General features: G+C 44.5%; 1 protein-coding gene across 2 annotated transcripts; it reads right to left on the bottom strand.

Moving 5' to 3' along the window:
* Window positions 1-9: 9 nt before the first annotated feature.
* LOC107150795 (5-hydroxyisourate hydrolase-like) lies at window positions 10-2,464 on the bottom strand. Of its 2 annotated transcripts, none has more exons than XM_048792674.1 (3): window positions 2,216-2,464; window positions 762-1,026; window positions 10-259 (listed from the first exon to the last, which is right to left on the bottom strand). In XM_048792674.1, exons 1-3 carry the CDS (start codon window positions 2,344-2,346, stop codon window positions 170-172), a joined length of 486 nt encoding a protein of 161 aa, XP_048648631.1. In that variant the 5' UTR covers window positions 2,347-2,464; the 3' UTR covers window positions 10-169. The 2 variants fall into 2 exon arrangements, with proteins under 2 accessions (XP_048648631.1, XP_015351402.1); XM_015495916.2 differs by having other exon boundaries at window positions 762-897; window positions 2,216-2,460.
* Window positions 2,465-14,511: the final 12,047 nt, after the last annotated feature.

Genomic DNA, 14,511 nt, shown 5'->3' with positions numbered 1-14,511 from the left:
CACTGGAAGTAGCTCTGCAGATGTAGCACTGATTTTATTGACCCAAGTCACAGCTGCCCACTGAGAAACTCCAGAGGGGGGCCAGAACCTCCCCAAGGAAGTGGGTGACCACTGAGTGTGGCTGGGCAGAGCAAGGATAGGTAAATAGCTCCTCCAGCCAGGCTGGGCTCTAGCTCCCTCTGTAGGTGGTGTAGGACCACGGGCTCAGCAGCAGAGGCACATGGAACTTCTGGGTCTCCTTTGTGATGGTGAAGACAACCTGAGAGAAGCAGAGAAAGCACCAGAAGACAGTGAGGGACCACAACCCGGGAGCCACCTGACCCCATGACTCCCTGGGAAAGCAGCCTGAATGGTGGGGCAGGGTCAGCTGGAGCCCAGTGGTGGACTGCAACCTCCCTGAGGGCTGAGGATGGGCAGAGATCCTCCTCTGGGCATGCTGGATGTGGCAAAGGCCAGATGATCGGAGAGAGGGGGGAGCAGTCAGAGAAGGCCAGGAGTTGGAGTGGGGCAGATGAAAACCTGTCTATGAAGAGGAGATGAGTCACCCCCAGCCTGCCTCCCCCAAGCCTGACTGGGACAGCTCACGGATGGGCATGTCAACACGGAGTCTCATGACGCCCCAGGTCAAAGCAGGCAAGCTCAGGTGCCTGCCACCTCCCTGAGAGAGGTGGGACCAGTCTGTCCTTGAGGCCTGGCCGAAGACCTGGCCTGCAGGTCAGTGAGTCAGGGTCTCCACCCTCTCCATCCCCCATGGCACTCACCTCTATGTATGGATAGAAGCTCTCCTGCCCCCTCTCGTTCCAGTAGCCCTGGGTTTCGAAGGACAGCTTATAGGTGCCAGGCTTCATCTGGCCTGGCCTCAGGAGCCCAGGGCAGCGGCCGTCCAGGTCTGTGTAGCTGGGGAGAGGATGGGCTGCTGAGATCAGATGCAGAGCCAGCTTCCCTCGGCCTTCCTGGGTCTGACCCCCACGGGTCAGACGTGGCTGAGCGGGTAGTGGGGCAATTGTAGGGACACTGCTACACTGCCTATTTAGAAAATCAACACAGAAGCAAAAAGGGAAAAATTCTTCCATAGTCTACCACTTTGTATTTGACATATTTTTCTAGATTTTTTTCTATGTTTATGTTTGTTTACAAGTTTTGTTTGTTTTGTTTTTTTAAAAAATGCACCATAGATTATGATTCATGAAGTTTTCTGTGTTTTTAATATAATTTACTGATCATGGCTTTCTGGGTCAATGACAATACATCTATGTGGTGGCCTGTTTCCAGCTGGATGGAAGGTCCATGTTGAGTGGGCTGATCCCTCATGGAGTGTTTTGAAGGCCTGCAGTTTTGCCTTATCACCTCTAATGCCCCCACATTCTTCATACCAGCTGGACCTAAAGAGTGTCCCACAGCATTTAGGAAGGGAACTGCATGTATGGCGTGCATGGTTCCCTCTAACCCTGCAGTGGCTCCTGGCCAGGGCAGCACTGTGCTCACTCAGTGGGCCTGGGTGCCTCACGCCCCAGCTTCTGTGAAGAGCTTAGCAGGGAAGCAATAACCGCACCCTAGACCCTGAACCTTTAGGTCTACCTTCCCTGGGCTCCCCATCCTGCCACAAGACATGCCTGCCTTCCTCAAGATGGAGGGTCATGGGGATGAACCTGCTCACAGGGCCAGCTCCAGGGCCACAACTCTGCCAAACTGGGTTTGCAGCACCTGAGACTGGAAGCCCCCATGCCCCCACCCAGCAGAGTGTGTGTGTAGTCCAGGCTGAGGATCACAGGCCTAGCTTGGAAGCCTTTTACCTCATCCTGCCTCTGTCTTCCCATCTGTAAAAGGGTATTATGGTTCCTGTCCAGAGGAGGTATGGAGAATAAAAAGAGCAGAAAGTAAGTGGTATGCCACCTCAGGCCATGGACTTGGTGGAGAGACATACTGCTCCCACCCCAGCAGGCCTCAGCAAACTTGAGTCCCAGGACACTCACACCTGCTAGGATGGCCCTGTTCCCACATGAGGAACTGAGGCTCAGAGTCAGTAGGGAGGGTCCAGGCTGGGAACCTGTGTGCCTCCAAGGCTGAGGGGCTGGTGGGTGCCGGTGGGCAGCAGTCAGCTCTGTCTTCCAGCCCCTAGTGTCTGCACTCCTTGGCTGGGTGGGACTCAGCAAGGGTTGGTGCTGGGGGAGCAGGAGCTCTGGATTTCCACCCAGCCCCAGGGCCTGTCTCATACCTTTTCTTCAGTTCTGTCCACTGCTGGCTGAGGTCCTCAAGCCGAGACAAGTGGAGGCGCAGGCCGCAGGCTGGGAGCCCTGACGCAGTATCGAGCACGTGTGTGGTCAGGGGGCTGCTCTCAGGCTCCATGCCAGTGCCTTGGATCACAGGAGGGGGCAGGGTGAGCTCCTGAAGGCCTGTGCACTCGGTCCCCAGCCCTGCATCTGCACTTCTGAGACGAGGGTGAACAGCCCCACTGCCCTGAGGGCAGGCTGAGTGCAAGGGTCACTGGAATTGCTGAATTGCAGGACGATTTGCCAGGTTGCAAACAAACTAACCCGTGTCCTTGTGGATCCCCACTGTCTCCTTCCCCCAGCCATAGTTCCAGCTCACAGATGGCCTTGTTCTCTCGGAACCCAGCTTCACTTTTGCGTCTGTGGTTCGCAGGTCCCTTGGAGTTTAGCCCCCCAGGCAGATGAGGGAACAAATCCTGAGGGTACAGGCCTGCCCCTTACCTCAGGCGAGTCCAGGTGTCTAGCTGGAGGGCAGCAGCTGCGAAGCTGGACTGTGGGATGCCCGTGTGGCCCTAGTGGGAGGTTGCCCCAACAGGCCCCTCGGGTTAGCCCAGCCTGTTGGCCACCCCGGGCCGAGCCGCTCCTCGTCCTGCCGGCGTCTCCCTAGCTGGCGCGGTCCACCCGCCCGGTCCCCAGGAACTGCCCAGCCGCCTTCAGGGGCTCAGGGCTTCCTGGGGGGCGGTGGAACGCCTCCGGGGCAGGGACTCGCGGGGCTGGGGCTGCGGACGCGGGGCGGGGCTTGGGGGCGGGGCGGGGCGGGGCGGTGGGTGCTGGAGCCGGGTGGAGTGGGGCGGTGTGCGCTGATCCCGTGTCCCCCGGACGTCCAGACTCAGGCACAGTTGTGATGGAATCCCTCTGCCAGCCCCGTGAGGCTTCTGACAGGCCACCTGACCTTGCCTCAGTTTCCTCATCTGTAAAACGGGAGCAGTAGGACTCGGGAGGTGATCGAGAGGGTGCCATCGGACAAGGAGAAGCTTCTTAGCACCCCTGCTCCCTCACCTTCCGGTGCAAAGGACCGCTGTGTGTGCAGCCATGAGTGCTGTGGGGCTGTATTTCGTAGCGTCACGATTATATAACATACGAATCGTGAACATAGCATCCACCATGTAAAAAGAAAGGGCACTCTATTTTAAAAATCTGTATGTTCTATATTAAAACCACCTTGCCGGCTGCTGGTTGTCTTGCTCTGGCAGAGGGCAACTTTTCTTTCTCTTTGCCAAGTTGCGATTCTAATTATGCAACCGTGATCGCGGTTGTTTGTAGGTGAGGAATCCGGGCCCTTCAGGGTGAGGCCAGAAACCTCTCCACAGTGGCTGGGGGTGTTGGGTGGAAATCCTCTGGAGGTGATGAGGAAGGTTTATTCAAAGTCTAAACGCACCCTCTCCCCTCTCGGGCCACCTTTAGCTCATGCCTGTTGTGGCAAGTGCTGGTGGGTTCCAGAGACAGAAGTAACCCTCCTGCCCCACGGGGACCAATTGCATAAGAAGCCTCTCAGGCACCAGCATGCTCTGCAGCGTTTTGGAGGAATTAGGCCGGTTTGTAAAGCAGGCACCATCTCCTGGAAGCAGGTAGTGACAAGTCTGTAAAGTGGGAGGGAAGGCTGTAAGTTACGTCCTCCCTGTTTGCAAAGATCCGCTCACCTGGCCCTCAAGCACCTCATAATGTGTCATTATCCCCGCTGTCCAGAAGGAAGAACAGGCACAGAGAGGCCATTATTAGAATATCGCCTCACGTTGGCACGTGTCAATGGTGGATACCTCTTGAGACCAGTGTTTGTGGCCAGGACACTTGTTTTCTCTCCTTAGTCTTTTGTGCTCTTGGGATTTAAAAAATATTGGCTTGTTTCACTTTTTCTAAAGTCTCAAATGTTATATGTTAAAAACAAGTAGACCTTTTTTTTCTGGGGGGTGCTCTTTAACTGAAACTGTACCCTGGAGTGTACCTTGCTGGAGGGTCTGCAGAATCAATAGGCAGCCAGCACAGGGCTTGGCCAACACTCCTTGGAGTTCAGCATCTGGAAGTCCATCACACTGCTCACCTGGAGTCCAGCTCACCCCTGGCAGTCCTCAGGCCTGGAAGAAGAGGAGGGCACTTCAAGGAAAGGATCATATTCCAGTGTGGGTTTTTGAAAACCCAGCTTCTACCTCAAGGCCTGTCCAAAGGGAGGGGGCCTGACCCTTGTCCTTGGAAAAACCCACAGAGCACTCCTAGGTACACAGCCACCCTGCTGAGTTGTTTGTCTATAAATAACAGGAGAGATCTGCCATGCCAGGTGTCCCTGACACCCCCTAGCAACCACCAATTAGCATGAGACAGGAAAAATACCTGGGATGCCAGATGACCCCTCCAGTAGTCTTGGTGGTTGATAACATGTTAGGAAACCATATAGTTTAGCATGTACACCCATCACAGATTAAACCAATCAGTTCAAATGAATCCCTCTCAACCAATCACCCCTACCCAACTTGTTCCTGCCAGTGAATGTGCTAATCAATGTTAAGAGCTGTTGTTTGATTTTCCCGCAGTGTGAAATGATTTGCTGTGTGATGTTGTGACACATAGGGTATCTCCAAAAACCTATAAAATCTCGCTGAACAAAGGACCAGGACTCACTCCTCAGGACTGCTGTGTCAGAAACGGTTGTGAGTCCAGGCTCGAGCTTGCAATAAAGACTCTTGTGTGATTGCATTGGATTTGGCTCCTGGAGGTCTATTGGGGTCCCACGAATCTGGCATTTCAGCTAAGGAAACTCAGGGTCCCTTTGCCCTGGACAATGGGCAAGGGCTCCATGCTGTTTCCGTCACCATGGTAACCGCCTGCCGCCCGTCTGGAGGAGCAGGCTTCCTGGTCCCATCTTCCGCATTTTCATGGGCTTCCCATTGGTTCTTCCACTGTCACTCAGGACTTCTGCTCCCGCCTTCCAGCCACTAACCTGTACTTCCTGTTTCAGACCTGCTACTGGGAGCTACCCAGAGCCTGCATTTTTTTTTTTTTTTTAATATTTATTTATTTTAGTTCTCGGCGGACACAACATCTTTGTTTGTATGTGGTGCTGAGGATCGAACCCGGGCTGCACACATGCCAGGCGAGCGCGCCACTGCCTGAGCCACATCCCCAGCCCCCAGAGCCTGCATTTTTAAAAATGCCCACCTGTAAATGCTAACGAAAGATATCTTTTTTCAGGCAAAATCTATTCCAAAGGTTTCTACGTTGCAGCCCTAACTTTTAAGTTATTTTTTAGTTAAATAACCTGACTTTTCTCTATGGTTGTGTTACTAAATAATGTTCTATTGATGAGAGATATCAAACATGCTTCTTTATATTTTGCTTTTAATTTTGGAGGTTATGGGGATGCATTTACATTCCACAGGAACAAAAGCTGGCAATGTTCCTGGGATGACCAAAAAATCCTTATTCTCATTCCTGACTATATAATTACAAAAAATAAATAAATGTATACACAAAGATCTTATTTCATCTACATTACATGATGTCACATATAAGAATGCACTTCTAGTTAAAATTAAATTGAAATGGATCCAAATATCTAAGAACCACTTGGTTACATGAAGTTAATACAATGATAAGTTATGCCCTTATTCTTAATATGTATTTTCCTAGATAACCTATAGTTATTCATCTAACATGTCTGATTGTTTAATTAATGTATATTTATCTAATTGTTTTTCTTCAATAGAAAACCCATAATTTGTACATTTTATACATGCATTTATCTGATGCTCTGCCTTTTAGTTACAGATATTTGAGATAAATGTATTTTACTATAAATTTGCTTTCAAGAGAGAATACAATTTTCAAGTAATTTCTAATTCTCAAAGTTATTGCACAAACTTTTTTAAAATATTTATTATTAGTTGTAGTTGGACACAATATCTTTATTTTATTTTTATGTAGTGCTGAGGATCAAACCCAGAGCCTCGAACATGCTAGGCAAGCGCTCTACCGCTAAGCCACAATCCCAGCCCCTGCACAAACTTTTATAAGATGATAAACAAGTATAATTCTGTCTACAATAATATCCAAGGACCTTAACTATATTTTCATTGATGTTTCTTCTTATCAAAGTACACAAATTTATTTAGATTCTAAGGTTTTCAAAAATTATTCCACAATATAAACAGGAAAAATTCTAAAAGAAAAAGACAATGTTCAACAAAGAAGAAGCACACATTGGCGGTCCTAAGAAAAAGAAAAAATAATAATAATCTTTGGGTAAAAAGAAAAAAAATCATCTTTGGGTTAAACAAAGTCTTTATATTCTAGATTTTAATGATAAAAGTATTTTCCTAAATAAAAAGATCTTTATATCATTATCTAGGTGATGATTTAGAAAGTTAAAAGAATTAAGAAAAAGATTTATATGTACTGGACTGATTGTAAGGATATTTCAGGCCATTTCCCTGATTTTACTATGCTGATATGAGCTAAGATTTGCCCATATTTTGACATGATAAAGACCTATTAAAACATTAAGTTTGTTTCCTGTAAGGAAGGTCTTTATTGCCTAATGATTCTTACCGTTTAAGGCAAGGATTAATTTTGATGAATACATTCACATCCTTAATTAAACACTAAATATATTAAACTGCTGACTTAGATCCTAACTTTGACAGTTCTCTTTGGAGTCTAAATTTGATTGATTCAAAGACACTGTTGATTCTTACATATTTTGTTTGTTGGATAATTATGAGATTTGGAAGAACATTTTATTAGAACTGAGGTTCTCCAAATTAAAGTTGTGTGTTAGTTTTGAGCAATAAAGGTTGCAAACCTTGTTAAAATTTTATTGATATATATAAGTTCCCTGACTGGACCTATTATCCACAAAAACTATGGTAATATTTATATATTACTCTCTATATTGAGAAGTAACCTTAATCACATTTTCTAAAAGACGATTAAGAGACACCTATTTAAAGGATACTATTCTAAAATATAGAGATATTTTGAGACCTTCTCTCAAAGAGAGATTGAGGGTTCTTTCTAAATTGTTAGGATGAATCAACTAGTCTATATTAAAAAATTACAATAATCAATAAAAGATAAATCTATTTTTATCATTTAAATACTTGTACCATTATCTGTAACTTAAAATGATGATACTATGGCTGACACCAACCTTTACTCAATTTTATTAAATAAAGAAAAGGGGGAAAATAGGACCCCAGAGACACCCATTAGATCTTATAAAATATTTAAAAATTTTTTTCTTTTCTTAAATTATAATATTGAGAGTCTTAATGTGACTGAACATGATTCAGTAAATTAAATCAGATTTCAAAGGAGAGTTTAAGCCAGTCATCATGAAGATGACTGAGAAACCTGGCACAGGAAGGTAAATTTCCAGCTACAGAGTTTATAGCCATGTAGCTTCATGGGCTTATCAGGTCAGTAAAAATTATAAAGAGACTTCTATTGACCCATTTCTCAGGTTAATTTTTAACGTACATTGTAGTGTGGACTGGAAAGTTATACCTATATATCAGTCCAATGGAAAATAGGCTGCCTGGAAGTATCTTTTGAGATAAAGACAGCATGTGAGAAACCTAAACCAGCCAATTATGCTGGTCTAGAAATTAAGACTATATCTGGACAATTGTCAGAAAGATTATTAAAATAGATTTTTTCCTATACAGGCTAGTTATTTACATAAAATATCCACCAATGTATTATTGCCCTAGTTATTCTACAATAAAAATTAATACTTTTTCTAAGTGGATGGATTGTACATGTCTTGTCAGTACAACACAAGATGTCTAGAAATAGTGGATATATTTTAGGCTAGTCTCCTAGAATGAACAAGAACAATACATGAGGATGCCATAACTCCTAGAAACTTTAACTCTTAGTGAGATGGCATCCAAAAGAATGTTTGATGTTTGACTTCTACCTTCAGAGTATTTACATTACTGATAGATCTAGTAGACTCCTTAAATGTGATAATTAAGAGAAAAAGATGATAAATATTCTGAGCCTGTAAAAATACAACTTATTGTATCATTAGTTATTGCCAGCTAATATCGCAGAGCTATAATATGCTGAAGTTAATGTTCAGGCTTTGAAACAGGCACATGTCAATTAACTAGACCTAGGCAAGCTGCTGGTCTCATGATCCTTAAAGTGACTACTTTAAATATTATTCCTTGCTTCTTCAATTAAAGCCTTTGTGGCTATATCTTAAAACTTACAAAATATGGATTTTCTTAATGTTTGACTTAAATTATTTCCAAGATCCTTCATGGTCAGATAAGTGCTGAAGGAAGGATGACAACTAAATTACAATGCTCTAGAAGACAATGTAATGAATAATGTGAATGACCCCTCTGCTCTATGGTTTATGGAAAGGCTTAAATGCCATGCCAATGAAAATGTCTATGTTACTATGGCCGAACACAATTCTTCCCAATGAAATTGGGAAAAGATTAAGAATCTTCTGATGAGTGTTTGACAGAATAATAATAATCACCTGGATCTTCCAAGTTAATTGTGTTACTGAAATGATACGTTTTCTACTAATTCCTTTTGTTTCAATAGTAGATCATGGGGCTGGGGTTGTGGCTCAGTGGTAGAGCCCTTGCTTAGCACATGTGAGGCCCTGGGTTCGATCCTCAGCACCACATAAAAATAAATAATATAAAGGTATTGAGTCCAACCAACTACAACTAGAAATAAATATAAAAAAAATAGTAGTTCATGATGACCTCGGACCAGTGACTGAAAGATATAATTCCCCAGTTGCTTTCATATATATATATATATATATATATATATATATATATATATATATGGATAATATGTGGGGAGCCAGTCTGAATGATTCAAATTCTCCTTCCCTGAGCCAGAGAGGCTTTGACTGGACAGTGCCCCATGGATACGTCTTCAGACATAGGCATGTTGCCCCATGGATTGAGCTACACTCATCTGTTTCTTTGTGATATTACCCCTTTGCCCTGTTTGGGATAGAATGTTCCATGGAAATGCCCTTTGTGTGTGGCCCTTTCTCATGCTCTGTCTTTGGGCGTGGCCTTCCTAGATGTCAGTCAACCTGCTGACAGCAGACATCAGGAAGCTAGACTCACCCCCTGAAATCTGATCTCTTGCCTCATTTGAATGGTATGCTCTTTCTCTCTGTTTCTGTGGACCCTTAAGGTCAGAGGAGCCATCACAGGGTCCCAAAGAAAAAGGTATCTCTGTCTCTTGTGTGGTTATTTTGTGCAGCCCAGTTCTCCTGGAGTGACCCTGAGTGTTTTAGTCGTGAGGAATGAGACACTCCACCCTTATCAACAACTTGCCCCAGCTCCAACCTGTTGCTAAGGTAATCTGTCCCAGGAATTGCCCCTTCCTACAGGGAGCTATAAGGTTGTTAATTAATGTGTCCTGGGCTGCACCATCCTGCTCTTTCCCCTTCAGGCCATCTGTTTCCCATCTTTTGGCCAGCCCACCAATCATTTCCTAGGCCTAGTCACATACAAAGTAAGGAGAGAAATAAGGGGAAGAGAGCAGGAGAACAAAGAAAGCCTAAGACATAAAAAGGGCAGAATGCTTCACTTCGTGGGATAACAGGATACCAGCTATGGCATCCCCTTATTATCCCTTTTAAAATAAATCCTGCTTTAGACGCTTGCCTCAGTGTGCTTCTCTAATGTTCAAACTTCAACATGTGAGGGAGCAAAACCAATAACTGGTGGTATCAAAATGACAGACTGCACTATTCATAACACTATTCATAACCCTCAGGGACCTGCAGCTTGCAGAGACCTCTGCAGTGAGGGCTATATTGACAAAATGACAACCTATGTTATTCATTTTTTTTTTTTTAAAGAGAGAGGGAGAAGAGAGAGAGAATTTTAATATTTATTTTTTAGTTATCGGCAGACACAACATCTTTGTTTGTATGTGGTGCTGAGGATCGAACCCGGGCCCCACGCATGCCAGGCGACTGCGCTACCGCTTGAGCCACATCCCCAGCCCCCTATGTTATTCATTACCCTTGGGTGACTGCTGTTCCCAGGAGCCTCTTAAGGGCTCAGAATCCCTGGGGGTGCCTGCATATCCTGTAACCCTGTAACTCCCAGACATTTCTGTGGTGAAGTTGTATTGGTAGAGCACACTACATAGACCCTTCAAGTCCTAGGGAAAGCATGGGGTCTGCGCTTCTACGGTTCTCCCAGCAGGGATGTGCAGGCAAAGCACTATCCTACATTACCCAGAACCCTCAGGGGCTGCAGCTCCCGGATTCTTCCTGGCAACTGAGCCGAAACACTACACTACATTACCAATAATCTCAGGGGCTACAGCTCCCAGAACACTCTGTGGTGAGTGGGCAAGCCATTGGACTGCATTACCCACAATCCTATGGGGGACTTTAGCTCCCAGAATCCTCTGCAGTGAGTGGGCAAAACACTGGGCTACATCACTCACAACCTTCAGGGGCTGTTGCTCCAAGGATCCTCTATAGTGAGAATGGTAAGGCAGAGAACTTAACTATGTTACCCAGAATCCTTGGGGTGAGGTGTTATCCAGGTAAGTGTGCAACCTGAAGCTCCCAGAGACTTCCACAGTGAGGACTTTGCAGGCAGAAGGCTAGACTACACTACCCAGAATCCCTCGGGGACTGGAGCTCCCAGACACCTTCCTTTTGAGGGCTGCAAGCTTTTTATTGAGTACCCAAATTCATCTGGGGTCTCCAGGCAAATCCAAGAAGCCTTGATGGTGAAGTCCACTTAGATAGCATGGATGGTATTACCCAGAATAATCAATGGCCCACAGCTCTCAGAGACCTCTGAGGTCAGGGCTGCCTGAGTAAATGGACTACAATACCCAGAATTCATGGGGGGCTCAGCGCTCCAAGGTGCCACTATAGTGTGGTCTGCAGCAACCTAGCACCAGATTACAATGTCCCTCATCCTTGGGGGCCTCCAGCTCCCAGAATCCTCTGTGGTGAAGGCTGCAAGGGCAGAACATCAGACTACACTTCCCAGAATTCCTAGGGGTTCCTGTGTGGTGATGTAGCCTGCAGATCCTAAAACCCCCTGCACTGAGGGCTATGTTGTAGAATACTGGACTAACTAGCCAGAATCCTGGGGGTATGTGCTACTTTCAGCCTCCATAGGCTTCTGGGGTGAGGGCTGTATGGGCCAAACACTAGACTACACTGCCAGAATCCTCCAGGGTGCCTGGAGCAACACGTGGCACACAGCTGTCAGGTCCTTATTTGTAACAAATTATTTATTAAAAATGTATTCCAGGGCTGGGGCTGTAGCTTCCTGGTAGAGTGCTTGCCTAGCATATGCGAGGCACTGGGTTTGATCCTCAGCACTACATATAAATAAATATAATAAGGGTATTTGTTCAATCTACATCTAAAAATATTAAGAAAGTTTTTCCCATGGCTTTCATGGAATTAAACTCATGAACCACATTTTTCTTTGGTTGAGAAAAATGCAGTTTATTTGTCAGTATATGTGCATTTCCCCCTCTTTTGAAAATGTTTTTATTAATGCATTTTACTTATACATAATAGTGGGGTCCATTTTTTAACATAATTTTTTAGTTGTAGATGGACACAATATCTTTATTTATTTATTTTTATGTGGTGCTGAAGATTGAACCCAGTGCCTCTCACTTGAGAGGCAAACGCTCTGCCACTGAGCTACAGCCCCAACCCCATGGGGTCCATTTTGATATATGTGGACATGCATGGAATATAATTTGTTCAATTTCATGCTAGTATTTCCATTTTCCCTCTCCACTTCCTTCCTCCTTCTCCCCTTTTTATAGTGGTCTTCCTTCTGTTTATTTATTGTTTTGATAAGTTGGTGTTTTATAGATATACATGAAGGGGGGATTCACTGTGGTATAGTCATATATGTACTTATGTCATTTGGTCAGTTTCATTCTGCAGTTCCTCTCTTTTCCCATCCCTCTTCTTTCCTGCTACATCCCCTTCTATTCCACTGACCTCCCTTTTATCTTCATGAGGTCTCCCTCTTTTGATATTTCCTTATTTATCTCTAGTTTCTGTATATAAGATAAAACATTTGACCCTTGCCTTTCTGAGTCTGGCTTATTTCAATTAGCAGGATGTTCTCCAGTTCCATTCATTTACCAGCAGATGCAATAATTTCATTCTTCTTTATGGCTGAGTAAAACTCTTTTGTGTGTATAAACCATGCTTTCTTTAACTGTTCGTTTGTTAACTGACACCTGGGGTGGTTTCATAGCTTGGCTACCATAAATTGTGCTGGCTTAAACATTGGTATGCCTGTATTACTATAGCATGAGAATTTTTGTTCTTTTGGATAAATACCAAAAACAAAAAGTGTGTGTGTGGGGCACCTGGATCATGTGATGGTTTTATTTCTAGTTTCTTGAGGAATCTCTGTACCACTTTCCAGAGTGGTTGCACTAGTCTGCAGTCCCACCAACAACAGGTGAGTGTACCTTTCTCCATATCATCACCAGAGGTTTTTTTTTTTTGTATTCTTGAAGTTTGCCTTTGTAACTGGAGATAAAATCTTAAAGTAGATTTGATTTGCATCTCTCTGATTTCCAGGGATGTTGAACCTTTTTTTTTTTTTCATTTTTTTTGGCCATTTTTATTTCTCCTTTTGAGAAATATCTATTTAGTTTTTTCACCCATTTTTTAAATTGAGCTATTCATTTTTCTGTTAAGTGTTTTGAGTTATTTATATTTCTGGATATTAATCCCTTGTTGGAAAGATTTTCTCCCATTCTGAGGGGCTGTCTACATGATCCTATTTCCTTTGTTGTGCAGAGCATTTATATTTGAAGGCATCCCACTTATTGGGTCTTGGTTTTATTTTTTGAACTTTATGGATCTTGTTGAGGAAGTCAGTGCCTGCACCAATATCTTGGAGAGTCAGGTTTCTGTGAACCCAATCTAGCTTTTCACTGACTTACATCTTCATTTTAGAAATAATTTATCTTGAATTGATTGATCTATAAATAGCATCTTAAATTTTGGTTTTCAAGTGCTCTACAGCTTCTTCCAAAACAGTTCATTGTCCATGAATACTATAATGCATTGAAACGACGATAAAGACAAATGTAGAATAAAAAAATTGGGTTTTATAATAACAGTGTATCCATCTCCTTAAAAAATATATTTTTTAGAACTGGGGTTTGAACTCAGGACTTTATGCATCCTATGTAAATGCTCTACCACCTATAAGTGCGCATCACCCTCACTTTTTTTTTTTGAGAGAGGATCTTGCTAAATTGCCCAGACTGGCCTCAAATTTAGGATTTTCCTTTCTCAGTCTCCTTAGTAGCTGGGATTATGGGTGTATACCACCATGCTTGGGGCCTCTCCTCTTTCTGTGGAATACCTGCCAATTCCATGCACTTTAAGGTGGCTGGTACAGAGCAGGCAGTGGTGGTGGATGGCCCAGGTACTTCTGCCCTAGATTCAGGGAAGCTGTTGGGGCCTACTGTAACAGGTGGAGGGTGGTGGGTCAGGCAGGCTGTCACTGCCTCCACCCAGCTCAGATCAGTTTCCCTGGGGTAGGTTGTTGGGAAGGAAGAAGGCTAGAGAAGGAGGGACTCTGAGCTACTGACCACCAAGGCCACAATTCCTCACCACTTGTTGTCCCTCCTGTTGGATTCAACCCTCCTCCAGACCTCCTCCAGGCCCTGCCTCCCTCTCCTGACCCCCATCCCATCCTCCAGACCACACCCTCCACAGGCTCTGCCCTAGACCCCTCCTCCAAGGCCCTGTCCCTTCTCCAGGCTGTGTCTGTTCTCCTGACCCCTGCATTGTCCAGACTATGGCTCTCCTCTAGACCCTACCCTGTTTCCAGACCCCACTCTTCTTCAGACCCCACTCTTGCAGCTGCAGCTCAGTGCACTAATTGACAGTACATTTGCAGTGGTGCACAAAATAGCCTGTTGTATAAACATTGACATTCTACATTGGGTGAACTATCTTGACTATATCAGGCTTTGATGGAACATAAACTGAATTTAGGAAAGTCACCTCTTTTCTCTAGATCATAAACATTTGAAATAAAATCAGAATTTGTAAAGGTCAGGTAACACTCAGCTGTGAGCACTAATGATCCTGGCGTCTTTTCCAGTGGGAGATCTCTAAGCAGTAGTCCAAACTTTTCTATACTAATTGATTGATTGAGTTTTCTTATTGTTTTGCAATGTCTGTATTTACTAGGAAATGCCCCATGTCCTTCAGGTTTCCAGTTCT

The sequence above is a fragment of the Marmota marmota genome, unplaced genomic scaffold (genome assembly GCF_001458135.2).
Source record: "Marmota marmota marmota unplaced genomic scaffold, marMar, whole genome shotgun sequence".
Taxonomy (NCBI): Eukaryota; Metazoa; Chordata; class Mammalia; order Rodentia; family Sciuridae; genus Marmota; species Marmota marmota.
Note: the sequence above shows the minus strand (reverse complement) of the source record. Positions and strands in the feature narration are given on the sequence as shown.